The sequence below is a fragment of the Gymnoscopelus microlampas genome (assembly GCF_963454915.1).
Source record: "Gymnoscopelus microlampas genome assembly, chromosome: 4".
In the NCBI taxonomy this organism is placed as follows: domain Eukaryota; kingdom Metazoa; phylum Chordata; class Actinopteri; order Myctophiformes; family Myctophidae; genus Gymnoscopelus; species Gymnoscopelus microlampas.
Window position 1 is genome coordinate 60,687,790 of NC_139941.1, and position 21,487 is coordinate 60,709,276.

Consider the following 21,487-nt stretch of genomic DNA (forward strand, 5'->3'; position numbering starts at 1 on the left):
TCAAACTTTCTGCAAATCCCCTATGCGCATTGCAAGCTTGACAAAGGTCTCACAAGATCCTGCACTCAATTCCTGTTGCTGTCAAATCTGGATAGTAAAACTTGTGTCAGGTATGTTTATACAAATGCAATTCGAAATGTGAGTTCGCTACCCACGAGCATTGCGAGCAGTGATGGAAAGTAACCAGGCATGCACCACGCGTTGCAACCCCTTTTTTTTGACACACTCAACAAAGTTTACAAAGGCTCCCGACTGCCGGGTGTCACACCAGCATGAATTAACATAGGAATGAGCCTAGATGCATATCAATACCATTGTGTGACCTGTTAGTTCAGCCTGTGATCTGAGTCCTGAAAGATAATATCCAATGGAAGTGATTAGTTTTACAATTCTCCCTCCGCTATATAGCTCCGAGATGAGGTTCCACGCAGCACGGTGCCGTTTGAGCGGGACATTTTCGAATATTTTCCACTATGCATGATTCTTACTCTTTTCCGCACATCGTATCCAAAAAGTAAAGGTTTTCTGCACTGCTCTCATATGTTTTAACTTCTAGCGGATAAGAAAAATCTAACTGACGGGTCGAAACAAGTATTTAAATCGCTTAAAATGTCAGCCTGTGGCCAGTCAACCCCCGTCCGCATGCGCAGTACTGCTCCCGTAAGATTGGACTGGGAATACATGGCCACAGGCTGACATTTTAAGCGATTTAAACACTTATTTCAATCCGTCAGTTAGATTTTTCTTTGCCGCTAGAAGTTAAAACATCTGAGAGCAGTGCGGAAAACCTTTACTTTTTGGATACGATGTGCGAAAAATATTCTAAATGTCCTGCTCAAACGGCACAGAGCTGCGCAAACCTCATTTCGGAGCGGTAGCGGAGGGAGAGGTTCCAAATGGGGCTAGTCAGTACAGAGTGAGACAGGTGCACCGTGACGGGAGCAGAAAGACAGCTGTGTGTCTCATGCTGTGTGTCTCTCTCTGTTCATTGACGTTAGTTACGCTACTATAGTAACTCAACACCGGCACTGTACGTGTTGTTGCAGCCGAATGTATACTTTGTTGTAAGACGGTGTCGTGCACCGAAAATAGCAGATCTACAAGCTCACAACGCGTCGCGGACGCAAGGCATTGTGAGCTTGTAGATCTGCTATTTTCGATACGTGACCCACTGTACGCCGAAGTATAAATGGAGCTTGTATGTTGGCCTACAACTGGCTGCAGTCATAAATCAGCATTACGATTCAAACAGACTGTAACATCCAAATCGTTGGTTCTTCAATTGTTTTTCACACACTTCTAGTTCTACTATAAGCTGACATGTTAACTCTTTAGTAATAACCATGTAGCTTCTAAGTAACTTGAATAGTTTAAACTGGCAAAGACATAATACATCCTATATTAAAACAGACGGTGGAGGACACGCGATACGACATTACTTTATTATCAGCTGTCACTGAAATTAGATACACAGGCTTAACATCCGGACTTGCGAAGCACACCGTTACTCCGATCCGCACCAAACTTGGCATAAACAATGTTCAGAGGTCCATTATGACAATAGTCACACCCAAAAAACAAAATTCCACACACAGGAGCACTACATATGTTTTACCCTTCAAATGGCCATAACTTGGTGACCATTGCTCTGCTCAGCGGTCAGAAAGTCTAGTAAATAGCTACAATGACCTGCTCATTACTGAGTAATACACTGCAGGATTAAACATAGATTGTATGAGACCAAGACACTTGGTAATGTCTGTATAATTAATGACATACAAGGTTTACCTTTACCATGATTTCCTTCTGTTTACATGACCATAACGTTCATCGCTTTCACTTTCCTTTCATCTCCCATTCCAGGCTTGCTATAACAGAGAGAAAGACAGAGGTACTTGTTAATCTGCCAGCACTAATGTCTCAGTTTATTCAACAACATTGTTCTGTTTTCTTAGGCCTACGGCATTCTTCCAGTTCTTGCATAGACATGGGAGCTTCAGTAAGTGTACCTGTACCCCAGGGCGTTTACACCATGTACCACGGCACCACAGTCGCCGGCGCACGCAGCATCATCGCCGATGGCTTTCGGCAGTCGTCAGACGGCATGCTGGGACGTGGAGTCTATGTCAGCCGTGATCAGGACAAGGCTGCACGATACCCACTAAATGCTGGTGCCAATGATCGTGTGGTTCTTACGCTGCGTGTGCACGTTGGCCGCGTCAAACGCATCGACAAAGACAACCACCCCTTGCAGAAAAGATGGCACCAACATGGGTACAACTCAGCCTGGGTGCCCCCCAACTGTGGCATGCAGTGTGTACCAAAAGGCTTTGAGGAGGACTGTGTGTATAACCCCAGGCGAGTGGAGGTCATAGGCATTGCTCTGGCACCCAACACCACCATACAGACAGAGCTCCAAACACTGATGGCAAATAGTCCCAGAAGACCATGGAGATGACCAGCCTGAAAGGGAAGAGCTCAACAACAAGGTGGAAGATCTGTAACTGTCATACCGTGAGCATGGTTCTTCTGTATCATGTCAATAACACTGCCTATACTAGATTTTATTCCAGACAGGATGAATCACATCTTTTCTTCTATGAAAAATATTCAGAACAGATACGCAAATAGAACAGAACATATGCTACACAGGAATAAGGATATGAGGAATAAGGATGAGCTTGAATGTGAAAAATGGGTTTTTGATCACACTACACATGAAAAAGGGTCAGACTCACAAGTCAGTATCTCCGTCTTCTGCTATTTTCCTGTCTCGCCCTTTATTGCTTTGTCTCCATCCCTCTCCGATTACAACAGTTACTTGCTGAACTCAGGGAATTCAATAACTTATCTATAGTGTTTCTGAAGTGGTGCATTACTGATAATCAGCGAAAATAATATGTCTGTTAGAATTAGTCTATTCTATGGTTTCATGTTTGTATTATCTCTGATAATAGCTGTTCAGTGATGTGCAGTGATCAATCAAATCAGATCCCTTTAGATGAACCGTAAGTGCTTTTATTGAGCTTCGGCTGTGGACATGTTATTTTATGGCAATGTTTGATTGTATTAACAGTGAAAAGAAAAAGAAACACCTTCCCTTCTCACGTACCGTACTGCAAATAAACAATCAACTGCTGTCATAACAATATTGGATTTCATGTTTATCATTTAGCAGTCCCGTAGTTTATGTGGTCCCATGAACTCCACTGTTCTATAAACCAACTCTAACTTGGTTACTTCCCTTCATTCCTGTAAACACCTGACATGATTCTCACATTTGATGAATGATTAAGACAAATTATTTCATGATGTTTTAAATTCATGTTGCAGCATGCTGAGTATTAAAACAAATATCAATGCATTAATAACTGATTTCTAAGTATGTATTGTATATGGACACAGTTGATGGCTGGCTGGGTAACTCTTTGCCACTTTGGAGAGTGAACAAATGTAAGCAAATAGCCCCTTGGGGGCTATGGATCCATTTGGTAACATTTGTACACTATGAGTTAAATGAACACTGAAGAGTGTACTATATTGTACCATACAGTAGAGCAGTGGCTCTCAACCTTTAAAGGCGGCGAACCCCCAAAATAATCATATTCGAACTGGGGACTCCCCACCCTGATAAGCACGTGGAATTGTAGGCATTGCATTTAGGTTGACTCGGTTCCACAGATAAATATTGTGAAAATAGCAGATCTACAAGATCGGGTATTTTCAGAATGTTTGCCTATTCCTTACGTAATATATGACAATTTGGCCAATTTGGTATTGAAAAGGTCTTAAAAGTCATTCAGTTGTCACTTTAGAAACGTGCAGATACCCTGAATACACTTATACTGTATGTTGGTTTGTTTACTGTTGAGAGAGAAAACAATGCTGTACATTAAGCCAATCATCTGGGGACCCCCCAAAATAATTTGGCGACCCCCAGTTTGGGAACCACTGCAGTAGACAATACATTTTACGGTGATGGATACAGATGAGAGCTGGGTGTTTCACGTTGTGTTGGGTCTGTACAGTGGCTGAGCTTCAGGACGAAGTAAGCAGAGAATGAAACTCCAGCAGTCTTTGGTCTTTCTTCATTTTGGCGTGTTCCAAAAGAGTCTACAGGACAAAAGACAGTTAATAATACTGTAAAGTTAACACGTACTATAATACAAACACCATTGGTCTTTTTCAAGTCATAATGGACTCTTGTCAAATTCCTCATATTATGTGAACAGAACACAAGCCTACTTCTTCCACCACTGACTGATTATGAGGTGGCTGGAGAAAGATGGGACAATTCAGAATCAGAAGGTCAAGCAATGGCGTCAAGTGGGTATGGCAAGGTATGGCAGGTGCCAAAAAAAAAATATTTATATATTAAAAAAAGAAAAAATCATGAATAGTGGCCTAATCTAATGCAGGTGTAAGACCATTGTGTTATAGGCATAATGCGTAGCTTTCTATGCATTTTGGGGTTTTGACCCCGAAATATTATTCGGCCGAGGCCAGGATAGGCGTCCCTTATTTTAATCTCTGGGAGTTGGCAACCCTAACCTGGCCATACCTTAGCTTTTGCTGAACTGACACCACTGAGGCCAAGTAGCTACTCAGATGTTTTAATATACCATAATGTAGAAATACTATAGAATAGGCACATTAAAAGGGTTCTCAACCTTTTTTGACCAATGAACCCTGTCTGTCTCAAAGGTGTAACTGAAGTACCCCCTATGATAAAAATAACATCGCCGACGTCGGCAGCTGTAAGTGTTGGAAAGCATCTGTTGCCAAAAATCAGCTGTTGAATCAGTGGCATCAGTTCAGCAAAAGCTAAGGTATGGCAAGGTTAGGGTTGCCAACTCCCAGAGATTAAAATAAGGGACACCTATCCTATGCATTATACCTATAACACAATACAAACACAATGGTCTTACACCTGCATTAGGCTATTCATAATGATACCCCTGTGTTGAATGGGCGGTGGGTACACTGTCGTGTCGGGTCGCAAGTTAGGGAAGCATTGAAAGTCAACCAAACATGCTTGTCGGCTTTCAACCATCGGATAGCAGCAGGCTTGTTGTTGAAAAAGACATCAAGCCATAGGCTATTTTTAGCACCGTAATAGCCGTTTGTCGGTGTCGGCTATAAAAAGGTGCATTCAGCAACTTTTTCCAACCGACTGATCTCCAGACTTCATTCGACTGCCAGTCTGTAGTAATATATAGTAGTCTGTTTGGTGGAGAGCTACCTTTACACAGAGCATATACTGCAGGGAAGAGGGGGCAGAATTCTTTCAACGAGTCCCCCCTTGACATACTGTAGGAGGAAGGGGAGGCAAATCTGAATGGCTTGTGGAATCACATGTTCTCTGACCTAGGCAGCCCACAAGAAACTGGCTTGTCTTTGGTTCATGGTTTGTGTTAAGAGGCACATTAGAGACACAAATGTATGTGCACAAGCACTGAAAACGTGATTTTCTTTTTCTATAATATATAGAAAGTGAAGTGCCAGTGTACTCACATCCACCAGCTCCTGGTCATCTTTGGCATGGAGGTGTCTGAGGAGGTACCACCTGGCCACCTGGCCTACTGACCCGGGGCAGTCCTGGGACGACACCCTGTACACCAGCCGCTCCAGCAGACGCCTGGTTTCCCTGGAGACAGACCCACACCCACAGGCCGATGAGACTATAGTGCAGCGTTGTGTCAAACTCGCGGCCCGCTGGCGTTTTGCGGCCCACAGGCATTTTGTGGCCCGCGGAGCGGTCCAGTGCGGCACAGTATGAAGGGTTAAATGTTCCTCGAGTGAGGGATATACTGGCTCTTCTTATATATCAAATAAAAAGAGCTTGTCTATTAAAGTCGTTTAATGGACTCAGTTATCAACATCACTTAGTTGCAAAAGTCACTTGCCAATGTAATCTCTCTCTCTCTCTCTCTCTCTCTCTCTCTCTCTCTCTCTCTCTCTCTCTCTCTCTCTCTCTCTCTCTCTCTCTCTCTCTCTCTCTCTCTCTCTCTCTCTCTCTCTCTCTCTCTCTCTCTCTCTCTCTCTCTCTCTCTCTCTCTCTCTCTCTCTCTCTCTCTCTCTCTCTCTCTCTCTCTCTCTCTCTCTCTCTCGCACACACTTTGAGCTTTTTATGTTGCTTTTCTTCCATTCTATTTTATGAAGCATTGAGTGTCATTATTGTGGTCCATTGATATTTTGGGAATATTCTATTATTGTTCATGTGATCACTTGCTGAACGTAGGTTTGCTTAAAAAAGCTTGAGCACCCTTTTTTTTGTGTCAGTTCTGCATTTGTTTTACAAAGTTTTACTGTTCTACTTTTAAATGTTTTTTTTTTTTTCATCTCTCATACCATATTTCTTGTAGTTTACAACTGTATTACCAATAATTAAAGTCCATAAGGAGCTATTCTCCTTACTAATGAACACAAATTGCAAAGCGATATCATAGTTATCGCTGAGTGAGACTGAGACAACAGGCTGAAAAACAAAGCCAGTGACAGCTGTGTAAGTGTACGAGTGTGCGCATACGCGTCGGTGCAACTGCGTTTTTAACTTTGTCAAGCAAGCCATGACAAAATAAAGCCTTTTTAAACACTTGGATGTCAGCCTACTACAAAAGGGAAGGAACATCAATGTTTTGAACTACAATTGAACCCTCTCCAAAGAGCATACGTTTCAGTTCACGATAATTACAGACCCTTACTCCTCTCTTAATTCAACAGTATAGTAAAGTGTTTACAATTTCCAACATTTCCAATTTCCTGATGTTAAATAAAGCCCTACACTAGAGCTATGTGCTCTAGTGGGGTTGGGCTCTCGAGTGCTTACCTAGCGGCCATCTTGGTGGTGAACTGCAGCAGAGCCTGGAAGAGGGCCACCACAGGGGAGTGTTCCAGCTTCAGCACCTCAGTAGTGGCCTCAAGAACCAAGTCCTTCCAGTCATTACCAGGAAGACCAGCCTGACAACAAGTCATAAACACACAGATGGGAATTGTTGTTGTTGTTTATACTGTCCAGGACGTCGTTTCACCAACGACTTCCAAATCCCTTCACGTCTGACTCAGAAATTGGATACATTGCACATTGTATACATTTTAACTAGTTTTGTATTTCTGTTATTATCTACTGTTTGTTTGTTTTAATGTTGTATGTCAGGGACTGAGGATGTAAATTAGCAGTCTCTCTAAATCCTATATGTTTCCACTGCCTCCTAACTGTACTGGAATGCATTGTTCATATGCTGTTGCTCTCTAATAAATAAAGCAAGTTTCATGCCAATCTGCCCATAACATTGAGTGGCACTAGCAGAAAAGCCATGGGTCACCTAAATAAAATTTAAAAAAGCTACAGTAAATGACACAGAATAAAATGAAATTGAGATTGAGTGCCACACTGGATGATACCTATCCTTTCCTATTTTATTCCTATTATAACGCCTCATTTCATAATTGAAACCTATTTTATTTGAATTATTATCTACAATGTTGAAGAAGACTACAATGCAGCTACAATACCAGCAGTGTTGTATATGTATATGTATATGTATATGTATATGACAATCAACACTCTTGAACCTGTCACTGCCAGCAGTTCTAAGAATCTCAATCTGTGCTTCACGTTATTGTCATTATCAAAAGTTTACAGGTGTAAATAAAATATCAAAGTATGGGTAGCAACTGGGGCTCTCCCATGTGACATCCACTATGTTTCACAGTACAAGTGAGCTTCTAGATCGGCCCTTTTCACAATGTTCGCCTCTTTCTTACGGAATATTTGACAATTTGGTATTAAAAAAAATCTTAAAAGTCATTAAATTGCAATTTCAGAAATGTGCTAGATACCTTGTATACACTTATACTGTCCGTTGGTTTGTTTACTAGAAAACAATGTTGCACATTAAGCCAATAATCTGGGGGACCACCCAAAACTATTTGGGGACCCCCAGTTTGAGGAACCACTGTCATAGCAGAGACAGAAGACTCACCATGCAGGGCCTCAGGGCCAGCAGAGCCAGTCTGAGCAGGCTGGATATCTGGCTGGTGTGCTCGCCCAGCTGAGAGGCCAGCTGCAGGCTCTGTCTGTAAGCCATCACAGCCTGGAACAGAAGTCCCTGGTTACGATACACCTCCGCCAGCCACTAGGGGGAGAGCAACAAGAGAGCAGAGGATGGGAGGACAGAATGGCACAGTTACAAAAAGGACACAAGAGGTTGAGAGGATACACAGTTTGCTTCATACTCTGTGGCACGACGTTAGGGCTGAAACTAGCGATAATTTGCTTAGCGATGATTCTATCGATTACTTTTTTGATTAATCGAATAATCAAGAAGCATGTTTTCCATAATTGTTGGTATTTGTGATATGTCGACACATAATATAAATATATATTCCGGTTTTGTCCTCCAGACCTGTAATCAGTAGCCTAGAAACACGACCCAACATGTTTTGTATAATGGAATACTATGACAGAATTCATACCTTTCAGATGAAATGCCTGTGGGAGATGACAATACAACTCCTAGTTGTCCTAGGATCAGGTGAAGGAGCATCCAACACGCCACCCCGTGGCTGAATGGCCACACTACACATTGAAATAAGATACAATACATCTAGGGGGCGCGGCTGAGAATCTGGGGGTGTGGCCGATAAAGGTACCCGTGGGTACAAGCAGCAAGTACTTTTGAAAATGGCGACGAAACCAACTTGAGACCACTGTACATGCCACGTAATATTGTTGTACAGCGACATTCGACCAAACCCCGCCCTGCCGCCCTGCGATTGGCTGAATACAAAAATGAGAAAACAAGGACTCCGCCCCCAGAGGGGACGGTGGGGGCATTTACAGTCTAATACAGACCAAAACCCTGAGATTGCATCTGGTTTCGTGGCGTGTCTCACAAGGCGTTAGACTGCCGACCCTGAGGCTCGAGATCGTATCCCGCTGAGGGCACTCTTTTTCAGACAACCGCAGACAACTTTTTTTTGGCTAATAAAGTATAGTTTGGAACATGACGGAGGCGCGCCGACTCAGCAGACCTTGAGGCTGAGGAGTCGTGCCCGAGCGCCTCCAGGCGCGAGTGCCCGTGACAGAATAGTAAATGATGTTGTGGGGACTGCGTTTGCCCCAAATGTCACTCGAAGTGACCACTGGCCAATCACAGCGCGACTTTTCCGGGTCTGGGGCGGGTCTTGGCAGAATGTCGGTGCATATCACTACTGCCAGGCTCCGAGCACTAGGTTAAGGAGCGTTAACCACTTACATGCCAGGCTCCTATCTGTGTGGGGTTAGCCATGACAGTGCTGCTGAGCTGTTCCAGTACGGCCTCTGGTAGTGCAGTGCCGCCTTCAACCAGGAGGAGGCGCTGACACTGCACCTGTCTGAGCAGCAACATGACTGCTGGATGTTCTGGAGACACGCTCAGCACCTATAGGAGAAGAGGAGGAGGATGGGATGAGGAGAGGATGAGACTAGAGCCTAATTTTAATACTTGCTCACAACACAACACATCGCAACGCGATGCATTGTGAGCTTGTTGATCTGCGATTTTCCTCTAACGTTTCCTCATAATACAGATAGATGCTGGGGTTTAAGTGGTTAGATGCGAGTCCGGAGAAATCGAGCAGGTTGGACTGATGGCCACATTCCAATACTTAAATGTATTCCTGCTTGCCTCCTCTGTCCTGGATGCTGTATTTCTGTCTTATATCGTTACTGTCGGGCAGAAAGCTCTTATCTCCTAATTCTAACCTTTTGTGTTTTTTCGTAAATTAACACCCCTACTTGATCATATTACAGCGTCACACAAAAGCATCAGATGTAGCCGGATCTGTGGATCTCTTGTGAGTGCCAATGTCAGACTGAAGCTCCCCGCAACTTCAGTCTAATAATCAGGCTAGCAAAATGCTACTTAGGCCATTTTTTTTTTAATCATGAAAAGTAACAGTTTTGGACATGTTTCCACCCGACAGAGACGATTTATGCTTATGCATTGAGCTGTATATGACATACATTCTCCCACACCCACGCACAACAAACAGCATGTGTAAATGTAAGTATGAAGACCAAACCATTATTTAATTTGTTACTTCAGTAGCTTTTATCACTGTTATTCAGACTGTATTGTGTGTATTGTGTGTGTGTGGGGATTATTTTCTAACCATGATTTTAAAGAATTAAAAAAAAAAATCGCGGGTCGCGGGGCGGGTTGAGCCATAGATTTATATATGGGTTCGCGGGGCAGGTTGAGGCAGGTTGGGTTCAGTCGCGGGGCGGGGCGGGTCATGAAAAAACCCGACCCGCTCATCACTAACGCATACAGATCACTATATTGTGTATTTAGTGATTACATTTTACTAACAGTATATCATATCACACACCTTGGACACCTTAAACTGGGCAAGTTTTATTTAATAGTTATTTGTTGAATTAGCAGAAGTATAGTCAGTTAATTAAGTTTCTGACAACAAAACACGACCCACCTTTCTCAGAGACCACTGCCATCAGGGTCTGCTCCAGTCCTTTTCTGCGAGGGGCGGAGCCAGAGAGGAAACCGCAAGCGTTCTCCGTGTGACAGGCAGCCATTAAGCCCGCCCACGCTGCAGGGTCATCTGATAGGAGACAGAGAGGAGAGACTGAATCCCTGCTTTATAAAAGCTTTGACACACTCAGTCGAGATGGATTTCCAAGTAACCAGTCTTAGACCCTCTCGATTCACCCGTTTCCTAGGCTGTGTGGGCATCACTTCCTGTCGATTTGATCCAATGAAACTGGTCAGATGACCAATGATATCCAATGAAATCGACAGGAAGTGATGGCCACACAGCCTAGGAAACAGGTGAATACGTAGTAAAACAGTTGGTACTGTACTTGTTGCGCTCTTCTTTTCCCCTCTACAGAAATTCTCTTGGCCAAAAATAGCAGATCGACAATCTCACAATGTGAATGTTCCCCCAGAATAGGCATGCCAGGGCTCAAGTGGTCAATCAGGGCAAAGATGTGGTTAAACAAGCTCCTTTGTGTAGCAAAGCAGCGAGCCTTGATTAAAACAAAAATATATATATATATATATGTCAGTGATACCATCCTCTAGTCTAGAGCAGCTCCAGTTTGCTAAATTGCCATTTGTGCATAATGTTAGAACGTGACGATTTTGCAGGCTTATGCAAAGGCTAAAATAATTAAGATAGCATGTTATGTAGACAGATGCCAGATTCATTTGTAGACCTGGAATCCTATAATTGTATAGTTTCAATTTACAGATTATTGCTTTTTTGATATTATACTGTTTAGACTGATTATGGTTCTTGGTTTACCTATGATCCTAGATTACTATTTCTATGCATTTGATGTATTAGCTTGTGTTTACCTTGCTTACTGTAAATCGCTCTGGATTCTGGATGATTGCTCTTTTAACACCATCGACGCGTTTTCGAGTCAAATGCTACTTAACCCACCCACGGCATCGACGCGCTGATCTGTGTATCTTTCACCATCAGTTTCTCTTTTTGTTCACTTGACACTCACCCGGATCCGGATTCATGACACAGATTCCGTTTCCGGTTCTCTAGAAGCTTGAAAGTGTCATTTTGGGCCAGAATAGGGAAAAACACGTTTTTTCACACGGTATAAAAAACGAACGGAGAGCTCCAGTTCTATTTTCTTTAGTCTGGATGACGAACAGTTAGCGTCGTCGTGTATACCAACGATCTGAAGCCCGATCGGCGAGCGCGCCATATCCGGATATGACGTTTGGACTGTTTGAGCCTGTTTGGGGGGGGGTCGAGCGAGTGAGCGAGTGATCGAGAGGTTGATTTGCTGCTCTCTGCTGGTCGATCTGTCGTGTGTGTTTAAAACCGCAGCCAGACAAACGATTTGAATGTAAATAACAAAATCACAAAACAAAAAAACACGAAAATCGCTGGCACTGGGGGAGTACTTTATGAAAATACTCTGGATGATTAAGAGCGTCTGCTAGATGCCTAAATAGTAAATGGATGTAAACTGTGTGTGTGTGGTTACCGGGACACAGCAGCACAGCTCTCTGCATGGTCTTCAGTGCATTCCTGTGCTTGTCTTCTCCAGAGTGTCTCCCATTGGCCAGCTGGTTTACTCCACTGTACAACAACGCCCTCTGCAGGTGCACAAATGTCACATCAGTTGCCTAACATTGCAGTGGAGATACAGTATAATCCATGGGATGTATTATAATGCCTGGGACAGTGAGAGATAGACAACAGATTAACAATCCAAATATATATATATGCAGATTTAACTTAAATAAATATCAAGCAAAATAACTCTTGCTGATGCTTTGTCAGAACATAGACTATTTCGTAGGACTCAGAGAGTCATAACTGGAGAAGAATAAAGCCAGATTATTGTAATAATAAGACAGATGTTTACCTTTCCTAGGGTCATACTGGACAGACAGGCCACATGGCCGGCCATCGCTCCACCCTGGAACACACAGCAGGTATAATGCGTTTCACATCAGAGACATAAGTGAATTTTGCCTTGTCGTTTGACAGTGGGATTTGAGCAAATTTGTTATTAAAGTAGGATTTTCAATTTGTGATAATATGCGAAATACATAAAATGTATATACACATCATAATGTACGTGAAAGATGTTGAATATCTTGGGTGTGTGTGTGTGTGTGTGTGTGTGTGTGTGTGTGTGTGTGTGTGTGTGTGTGTGTGTGTGTGTGTGTGTGTGTGTGTGTGTGTGTGTGTGTGTGTGTGTGTGTGTGTGTGTGTGTGTGTCTGTCTGTTTACATTGGCTTTCTTGGGGCAGTACTTTGGGACCAGCCTGGACAAGAAGGCCCATAGAGATGGGTTGCCAGGATTGCTGTAAAGAGAGCAAAGTAGCAAAAAAAAGAAAAAGAAAACTTATAACACTGCAGACTTACACAGACTTGTATGCAGACTTTGCATAGATTTCCTGTTGATTAGAATTGAAATAAATCATGTACTCACATTCCTGTAAACTTTCAAGAGGCTTTACAATCTAGCAAGCTCAATCATTCGTACATCTGTTATAGTAGCCTCAAAGTAAAGAGTGCAACAGGGATGAGTAACTCCCACGACCAATGGATTTTTTGTACTGAGGTTTGAATTAATTGGGTAAATACTCTTTACATTTTTTCATGAACACGCACAATTAATTAAATACTGTACGTCTCACCCAAAAGTCATGGGTAAGACATTACAGGTATAATTCATGTCATAGGAAAAAACTTCATGTTGACCACAGACATTTCAGCATAAGTTGAATCCTCTGGGAGAAAAAAAATGGATATCTGGTGATAAAATCCACTTCAAACTTAATTTCAGGCTCTATACAAACTGTTACACTATTGCAACTCACGCTGCATCTACACCAGACTTTTCAAAGCGAGCGTATGCGTGGCGCGTACAGTATGATACCGGCTACACCAGGCGTGTGGTTACGCGAGTTACCGCATACGCGAGCTTTAAAATAGGACTGGATCTCACCGCCGATCTACACCAGAGAATTTTCGCACACATGCGCATATACGCACACACGCACTTTTAGATCCAGTCCCATTTTAAAGCTTGCGTATGTGGAACTCGCGTAACCGCGCGCCTGGTGTAGCCGGCATCATTGATATCAATTGGATCTAAACAAACGCGCTGCACGGGCCACGCATACTGTAGATGCAGCATCAAAGTGCGTGTGTGGGTATATGCACGTCGTGTGTCCGAAAATTCTCTGGTGTAGATGGGCCGTTAGGAAGAGCCAGGTCTTATGCACACCTGATCAGCTCAGAGGCGGGTGCGTAGGCAGGGATCAGACGTATAGAATACAATTAAATAAGCTGCACACCATCTGCACTTGCACAATAAAGGACAACAGTATTGTAATCTATTATATCAACTGTACATCGCCTAAACTATTAGCGCAGAGTCCAACTAAATCAGCTAAACAAGTGTACCTGTGTACGGCTCTGGCTGCCTCTCTCTGCACAGCGCTGTAGTTCCCCTGTAGGGCCAGCAGGGCGCAGGTGAGCAGACATCGCTGAGACACAGCGTCCCCGGTGGCCGTTCCCAGTTTCAGCAGCTCCGTCAGAGCAGCGGTGGCCAGCGTAGCGTCACGGTGGACCAAACCGAGGGCGCACAGGCACAGCAGAGACTCTGGGATAGGCTCCTTTAACATGGAGCTGTAAGGACAGGAACGCAGGAACATAAAACCCCATGTGCAGCACATATAAAAGCATTTTCATTCCAACATATATAAACTAGAGATCGGATTGGGGTGTGAACTGCCGACATTGGTCCAAGTATGTAGGTATGTACAGTATATATATATATATTTATATATATTTGTTTTTGTCTACTCTGTATACATGTAACAACTGTGACATGTATTTATGTTGGGACCCCCTCCAAAACAAGACGGTACATGATCTCAAGGGGTTTATCCCAAGCCCCCAGAACCACGGTAGAACAGTGAAGCTGCCTTCACCTGGTGGTCAAATCTGGGATAGAAACACTTCCGCATTCAAAATGCTACTGCGCGTGCGTCTACCGTTCAAACCTACTAATGTCCCTTCAGAGACTCCGTAGAAACCCTGGTGCGCCTGCTCAGAACCAATATCGAACCAATATTTCTTACTTCCGGGTGCTTCAAAACGCCACTGAGCAATTTCATAGAAATGAATAGCTGGGGAATCCGCCCTCTAGATATATTATAACTCTATGGTTTATCCTAATAAAGAAACTTGAACACACATTCACAGTACCACACGGCCTCTCTACGCACTCAGCTATTGGCCCCCTAAACAGGTAAAGTCCACCATTTTGACAGAGACAGTGGAGGCTAAGCCTCAGTGAACTGACCATTTGAAGAGCAGGGTTTTAGCGGCGTCCAGGTTGCCCTGCCTGTGTTGCAGCAGGGCCAGTGCGGTCAAGATGTACGCCTTCTCCTTCTCGTTGGACGCCACCGCCAGGGCACGCTCGTACGCTGCGGGAACGCACACAGAAATGTGAGTAACGCTTATACATGTGACCGGTTACAGTGGTTTGAGACACGACGGGGCCATGGTAATCTCTCAGGTTTTAACATATTATGAAAGACAAGTACAGAATGTGACCTGAATGTTCAACCCCCAAAATACACACAGAAACTCTCTACAAACAAGCTATGTTCACAATCTAATTGTAACCATTAATTTAATGACTCTAAAACAGCTATCTGATGGAATACAAACCTTCTCCAACATTCAAACTGTGTTAATATGGGAAAATACGAAAAACACAAAAAAAAAAAACACTAACTTATTTCCTAATTTTCTGCTGTTTTGCAACTCGCGACTTCTGTAGCAAACCACTGTAACCAGTCACATATAAAAACATTTTACGCTCCCTAACTTTTCAGGCTGCAACTCCCCGGAAATAATCATATTTGAACTGGGGACCCCCCCACCCTGACAAGCTCTTGGAAATGTAGGCATTTAGTTTGACTTGGTTCCACAGATAAACATTGTGTAAAAAGCCGATCTACAAGATCACAACGCCTCGCACTGCGAGGCTTTTTTTTTCCTCCGCACTGCAAGGCTTTTTTTTTGTGGTGAAAGGGTATTGGTGTTTCTCACCGTCGGTGCTCTGTGGGATGAGTCCCGCCCTGCAGAAGGCCAGAGCCAGGCCGGTCAGATCACAGAGGTCCTGCAGCGGCGTGGAGGAGTACACACGCACCGCGTCCTCCCACTGACCCGAGGCGCTGAGGAGAACACAGCGGGGTTTAAAAACCTACATCCTATGCAAACCTACATGTATCGTCGCTCTCATGAATTCATGGGTATGATACATGGGCACTAGGACCGTCTGTTTCCATGCTGCTTTTAAAATATTCATCTGTAATTAATCTACTAAATGGCTAAATGACTATTATTTTTCTTCCAGGTGTGTCTGCCGTTTTGTTTCCTGAGATTAATTGCACAGCTTGTGTTTTGTTGTTTCTAATCATTTGAACGCTTCTGCTGTGTTTTTCTGATTTCTGTTGTATGTAAAGCACGTTGTGAGTTCTCTCTCTGAGAAGTGCTATACAAATAAAATGGACTTACTTAATACTTACTGGGATGCTGCTTTTAAAATATTCATCTGTAATGAATCTACATAGGCTAAATGACTTTTCTTCCGGGTGTCAGCTGTTTTGTTTCCTGAGATTAATTGTATAGCTTGTGTTTTGTTGTTTCTAATCATCACACGTTGTGTGTTCTCTCTGTGAGAAGTGCTATACAAATACAATGTACTTATTTACTAAATCAATCATAATGAGTACAGTATGTGGTGTGCGTGGGTTGTTACCATAATGCACGGCCATAGCTTCCCAAAGCAAAAGACAGTTGTTCTGAAGGAGATGTTGACTGAAGCAGTTCCACTGCCCTGAGGAAAGAAACACAAAAACGTAAAGAAACATGACATTCACACAAGTTAAACCACACATCATCACACACAATCATTTATTGAATTAGAAGACACTAAAGATCGTGTCATAATTGTGATGACAATTTAACAGATAGAAAGTGGCTTACTTAACCACTTAAGCCCTGTGCATAAAAAGTAAGAGATCTACAGGCTCTCAATATACGTTTAATTACCGGTAATGCATTTTAGCAATATAGATTTCCTTTTACACCCAATTCAAATTTCATTCACAAATGTTTTGATCTGTAGGGATCTTCATCAAGTCAGAGACAGAGAGACAGTGACAAAGCCAAAGACAGGCAGACAGTGAGACAGACACCTCTGGTAGGCCTGCACAGCCTGCGTCTTCAGCTGCAGGTGTTCGTTGAGGTATCCCAGCATGATGAAAGCATCAGGATCACACTGGATCCTCTCTGAGGGCGACACATGAAATCCACATTCAATGTACAGTTTTATTATCACACACACACACAATTTACACTTTAGGTATTTAGCAGACACTCAGAGCGACTTACAGTAAGCAAGGTAAACACAAGGTAATACATCAAATGCATAGAAACAGTAACCTAGGACCCAGTGTTGATTTCGTCGACTAAAAAACTATGACGAAAAATGCTCGTCGACTACCTTTATTCACTGACGAAAACGTAATAAAAACGAAATAAAACTAAGCTTTAATGACTAAAACTATGACTAAATATATTGACAATTTCGTCAACAAATAAAAACTAGACTAAAATGTTAGTGAGGGAAGTAATTTTATATTTGGTTGCACTCGGGTGTTGCGCTCTGAAAATAGCAGATCTACATGCTGACAACGCGTCGCAGCGCGACGCGTTGTGAGCTTGTAGATCTGCTATTTTCAGCATGCAACCAAGTGTAAAATCAGCCATTACGACGCCATCAAGGCACCGACAAAATACATTTTAGTCAACTATAATTTTATGATATTTAGGCGACTAAAACTAGACAAAAACTAAAACATTTCAGATGACTAAAATATGACTAAAACTAAATGGAATTTTATTCAAAAGACTATGACTAAAACTAAATCAAAATTTGCTGACAAAATCAACACTGCTAGGATCATAGGTAAACCAAGAACCTATCATCAGTCTAAACAGCATAATATATCTGTCTACATAACATGCTATCTAAATTACATTTTAACCTTTGCATAAGCCTGCAAGGCACACATACACACACCTGTGTACTTGCTGAGAGACACCTGAGCTGCGGAGACGGCGTTCATCTGGACGATGTTGTAGCGATACAGCTCTGAGTCTCTGTTGCTCTTGTCCAGCAGGGTGGAACACACCCAGTAGGCATAGCCTTTCACTCCCTCTGTCTGCAGGGGAAAGACACCACAGAGAGACAATGCAAAGACAAGTAGATGAAGGGTATACCCAGGGAAAAAAGGGTAATAATGTGGCAAAGTAGGCTAAGACCAAATGTCATCAAAGTTGTATCTTGCTCATTAGCTACTGTAGCTTGTTACTGGCTGGGGGAGGGGAGGGGGGGGGTCACTCACATGTGTGCTGAGCTCTGTGGTGTGTCTAAAGAGATCCATGGTGTCATAGCTTCCCACTGTCTCCGCTATCAGGGCCTGGGAGGACAACACAAATATACAAGATAGATGAGAGGGCGATGAGAGAGAGAGAGAAAGACAGCAGGGGGAAAGACAACCTGACTATAGCTACTAAGTTAAGTGTAAGGTGTTACTGTGGGTAGATTGCTCAGTATTACCAAGGCAGTGCAGTCATAACAAAATTAAGTTCACTTTATTATCAAATTAATACAGACATCTCAGTTGGAAGTACCGTATACGTCATAAACCATTCGGCAGCTAGTTAAGATTGTTACTCTACCTGCAGCAATACATCATGGCATAGTATTGTAATCCTTTGTGTGTGAAGAGATTACTATTGGATCGAAAAGCTCACGGTCAAGGTCAAAATAGAGAATGGATGGACAATGATTACGCTTTGTGTCAGAAGAGTTCAAATCTCTCAGAAGTACCTGGGAGACTGACCTGAGTATAGGGTCCTCTGACAAGATATAGACATATTTTAGACTTATAGATATACATATTAGACACACACTACACTAATGAAAGGTTGGCTAAGTTGTACTTTCAATTTAGGTGCAGGTAATATAATACCAGTCCGCTGCAGACTTTGTCCATATGCTGTGGTTGAGCTCCAAGCTAAATGAAGACTGGGCTTAAATATGTGAATCCTATCAGAAGTCATTTCCATCTGACAATAGATCCTAAACCTTATACAGCAATTTCTGGAATCCCAACAGAGTCAAAAATACCTACTGCTATGCAAAGGAAGACAGTCCTAAGAGTACATTTCCTAAATATCCCTCCTGCTTACGAGGCTTCCATGCAAATGAGATGTAGTAAAAGTAAAAACATCTAATAAGATCAGATTTCATACCTGTCCAATCCAGCAGGTGACATAAAGGGGCTCCAAGGACTGGGCAATCTTGAAGGCCTCGTGTGAAAGCTAGGAAGACAGATGTTGTTTACAAATCAACTATACAGAAACAACATCTAACTCGAGCCCATTAGTTTAGATATTATATGAAAAATCAAGGGAAAAAAGTAACACTGCAGACCTCTATATTTTCCTTCTTCAGATACAGGGCACCAAGGTTTGTCCAAGCAACAACATTCTATGATGGGAGAGTAGAGGTAACAAAGAGTCTTATTAATAGACATAATATTATAACTATACCACCTGGCATGAGAAAACACAAGTACTGTAACTTACATTAGCCTCTGCTTGTATGGATTTGATGAAGCAATGCTGAGCCAGGGCAAAGTTCTCAACACCTGTTATGAGAAACGACACAGGACAGCATCATAACATTAGCTGTTGATCTAGGCCAAGGGTTCCCAAACTTTTCAGGCCGCGACCCCCCAAAATAATCATTGAATCATTGAACTGGGGACCCCCCCACCATGACAAGCACTTGGAATTGAAGGCATTACATTTAGTTTGACTCCGTTTCACAGATAAATATGGTGAAAATAGCCTAACTACAGGCTCACAACGAGGCGCTGTGAGCTTGTAGATCGGCTATTTTTACAATGTAATATTTGACAATCTGGCCAATTTGGTATTAAAAAGGTCTTAAAAGTCATTCAATTGTCACTTTATAAATGTGCAGATATCCTGTATACACTTATACTGCATGTTGGTTCGTTTACTGTTGAGTGAGAAAACAATGTTGCACATTAAGCTAATCATCTGGGGACCCCCCCAAAAAAATTGGGGAACCACTGATCTAGGCCAAGGTCACATGACCTAACTAAATACAACAGTGAAATTGGTTCATAATAATAATCACTTTTGTTCATGGCGATCACTCCCAAAGCATTCCAGTAGCTGTGGCTCCCACTGTCCATCATGATGGCCTTTTTCACACACTGTGGGGGGAAAAAAGGGCAGAACGGTAAATATATAAACACATTTAAATAATGCTGAAGAATAATAATATATTTCTTTAAAGAGTGTCACCTGCTGGGCCTTCTCCAGCAGAAGGGCTAGAGAGCCGTCCTCCTCCCCCTCTAAAGGGCAGGGTATGTGGGCCTGGTGGTAGTAGTTGAGACCCAGGGCGTACCAAAGGCTGGGGGCCTCAGGCATCAACTTCAGGGCACGGCCGTAGCACCTACAGGACAAAACACGTCATTACATGTCATCTTTGATTGATTGATTGATTGATAGAATACTTTATTAACAGTTTACAAACAGTACAGAGGCACAGTTATACAATAATGCTAAAAGGATAACACGAAAGGTCCTGAGCGCTTGTTTCCATTGGGGTTCTATGTATTCAATTCATTAAGACTCATCAAGACATACAATATAATACAATCTAAGAAATCATCAATAATATATACAGAAAAACATTGGGGAGTAATTTATTTTGTCAAACTAGTCGGGTTTTTTCATGACCCGCCCCGCCCCGCCACGGAACCCAACCCGCCTCAACCCGCCCCGCGAACCCATATATAAATCTATGGCTCAACCCGCCCTGCGACCCGCGGTGGGATCAATCATCATCATAATAGCTCAGATTTATTTAGCACTCTTTTAAGTACCCAAAGTTGCTTTAAATGTCTACAGTAGGCAGTAGCACAACATTGTCATGGGCTAAATAAACAAGCATGTTGTTCAAAATAGTTTTTTTTCTTTTTTGTGTGAGAGCGGCTGACCCGCTCACCCGCAGCCCGCATAATTGCCTCTGAAATCCTGACTCGAACAACCGCGCCGCGGGTTTACCCGCGGGTTACGGGTCGGCCCGCTCATCACTAACGTGTAAAGTTGAGTAGAGTATTAGGAATGAAAACAAAGGAGCACCACCGGAAGAGGTCTGAAGGAGCGTTAACGGGCCAACATCCGGTCTCTACACGGCCCCCAGAGGCAAATTCAAAGGATTTTTTTCTTTTTTTTGCCGATGGGTTCCCAGATTGGATGGCTGGTGGCAGGGCATTCCGCACTTTGGTGGGATAATAGTCAGCTACTGATTTGTCAATATTATTAGGTTTTGCATTGTAGGTTCACCTCAATATTAGAAGAAGCAGCAGCTACTAAATTTGGAAGAAAAATAATACATAGACACTTTTAATTTGACGATTAGAAATCAACAAAATACAAGTGAGTTTATCAACAGTAAGTACATAGGATCCAGGGGAAGAGTAATAGTTAGTGTGTGTGTGGGGGATTCAAACCTATAAAATAAGCCTGTCTGAGGTCATACCTCTCCCCAACTTTGAGTGTCTGGGCCTGGTTGAGACTGGGTGGTGGGTTCTAAACCAGCCAACGGGCCAGGCATCAGAACCTGGGCTCTGTTTGGAGACACGGCTCCCACGTTGGTGGTGCAGGCGTCTCCGAGCAGCTTCCACAAACAGGACAGGTCTGGACGAAGTTCCACTGCCCTGGAGGAAGGACAGGTCGAGACCAAAGGTCACTCAACAGATGGAAAAAAACACAGGAGGATGGATGGATGGATGGATTTTCAATGACTA

General features: G+C 42.9%; 1 protein-coding gene across 1 annotated transcript in view; it reads right to left on the reverse strand.

Moving 5' to 3' along the window:
* Nucleotides 1-3,117: 3,117 nt before the first annotated feature.
* Nucleotides 3,118-21,487, reverse strand: part of LOC311044186 (superkiller complex protein 3-like) — a gene marked incomplete at its 5' end in the record, with an annotated part of 29,954 nt that continues 11,584 nt past the window's right edge. The window contains 22 exons of the mRNA XM_084055605.1: nucleotides 3,118-4,113; nucleotides 5,515-5,647; nucleotides 6,830-6,960; nucleotides 7,986-8,138; nucleotides 9,261-9,425; nucleotides 10,463-10,608; nucleotides 12,020-12,131; nucleotides 12,404-12,457; nucleotides 12,775-12,847; nucleotides 13,956-14,180; nucleotides 14,860-14,983; nucleotides 15,615-15,739; nucleotides 16,327-16,404; nucleotides 16,766-16,859; nucleotides 17,653-17,794; nucleotides 17,978-18,052; nucleotides 18,891-18,959; nucleotides 19,072-19,128; nucleotides 19,227-19,288; nucleotides 19,807-19,885; nucleotides 19,977-20,127; nucleotides 21,284-21,397. Coding sequence (XP_083911731.1) covers nucleotides 4,039-4,113; nucleotides 5,515-5,647; nucleotides 6,830-6,960; nucleotides 7,986-8,138; nucleotides 9,261-9,425; nucleotides 10,463-10,608; nucleotides 12,020-12,131; nucleotides 12,404-12,457; nucleotides 12,775-12,847; nucleotides 13,956-14,180; nucleotides 14,860-14,983; nucleotides 15,615-15,739; nucleotides 16,327-16,404; nucleotides 16,766-16,859; nucleotides 17,653-17,794; nucleotides 17,978-18,052; nucleotides 18,891-18,959; nucleotides 19,072-19,128; nucleotides 19,227-19,288; nucleotides 19,807-19,885; nucleotides 19,977-20,127; nucleotides 21,284-21,397 — 2,437 coding nt within the window. The 3' untranslated portion in view covers nucleotides 3,118-4,038. The remainder of the gene's footprint in view (nucleotides 4,114-5,514; nucleotides 5,648-6,829; nucleotides 6,961-7,985; nucleotides 8,139-9,260; nucleotides 9,426-10,462; nucleotides 10,609-12,019; nucleotides 12,132-12,403; nucleotides 12,458-12,774; nucleotides 12,848-13,955; nucleotides 14,181-14,859; nucleotides 14,984-15,614; nucleotides 15,740-16,326; nucleotides 16,405-16,765; nucleotides 16,860-17,652; nucleotides 17,795-17,977; nucleotides 18,053-18,890; nucleotides 18,960-19,071; nucleotides 19,129-19,226; nucleotides 19,289-19,806; nucleotides 19,886-19,976; nucleotides 20,128-21,283; nucleotides 21,398-21,487) is intronic.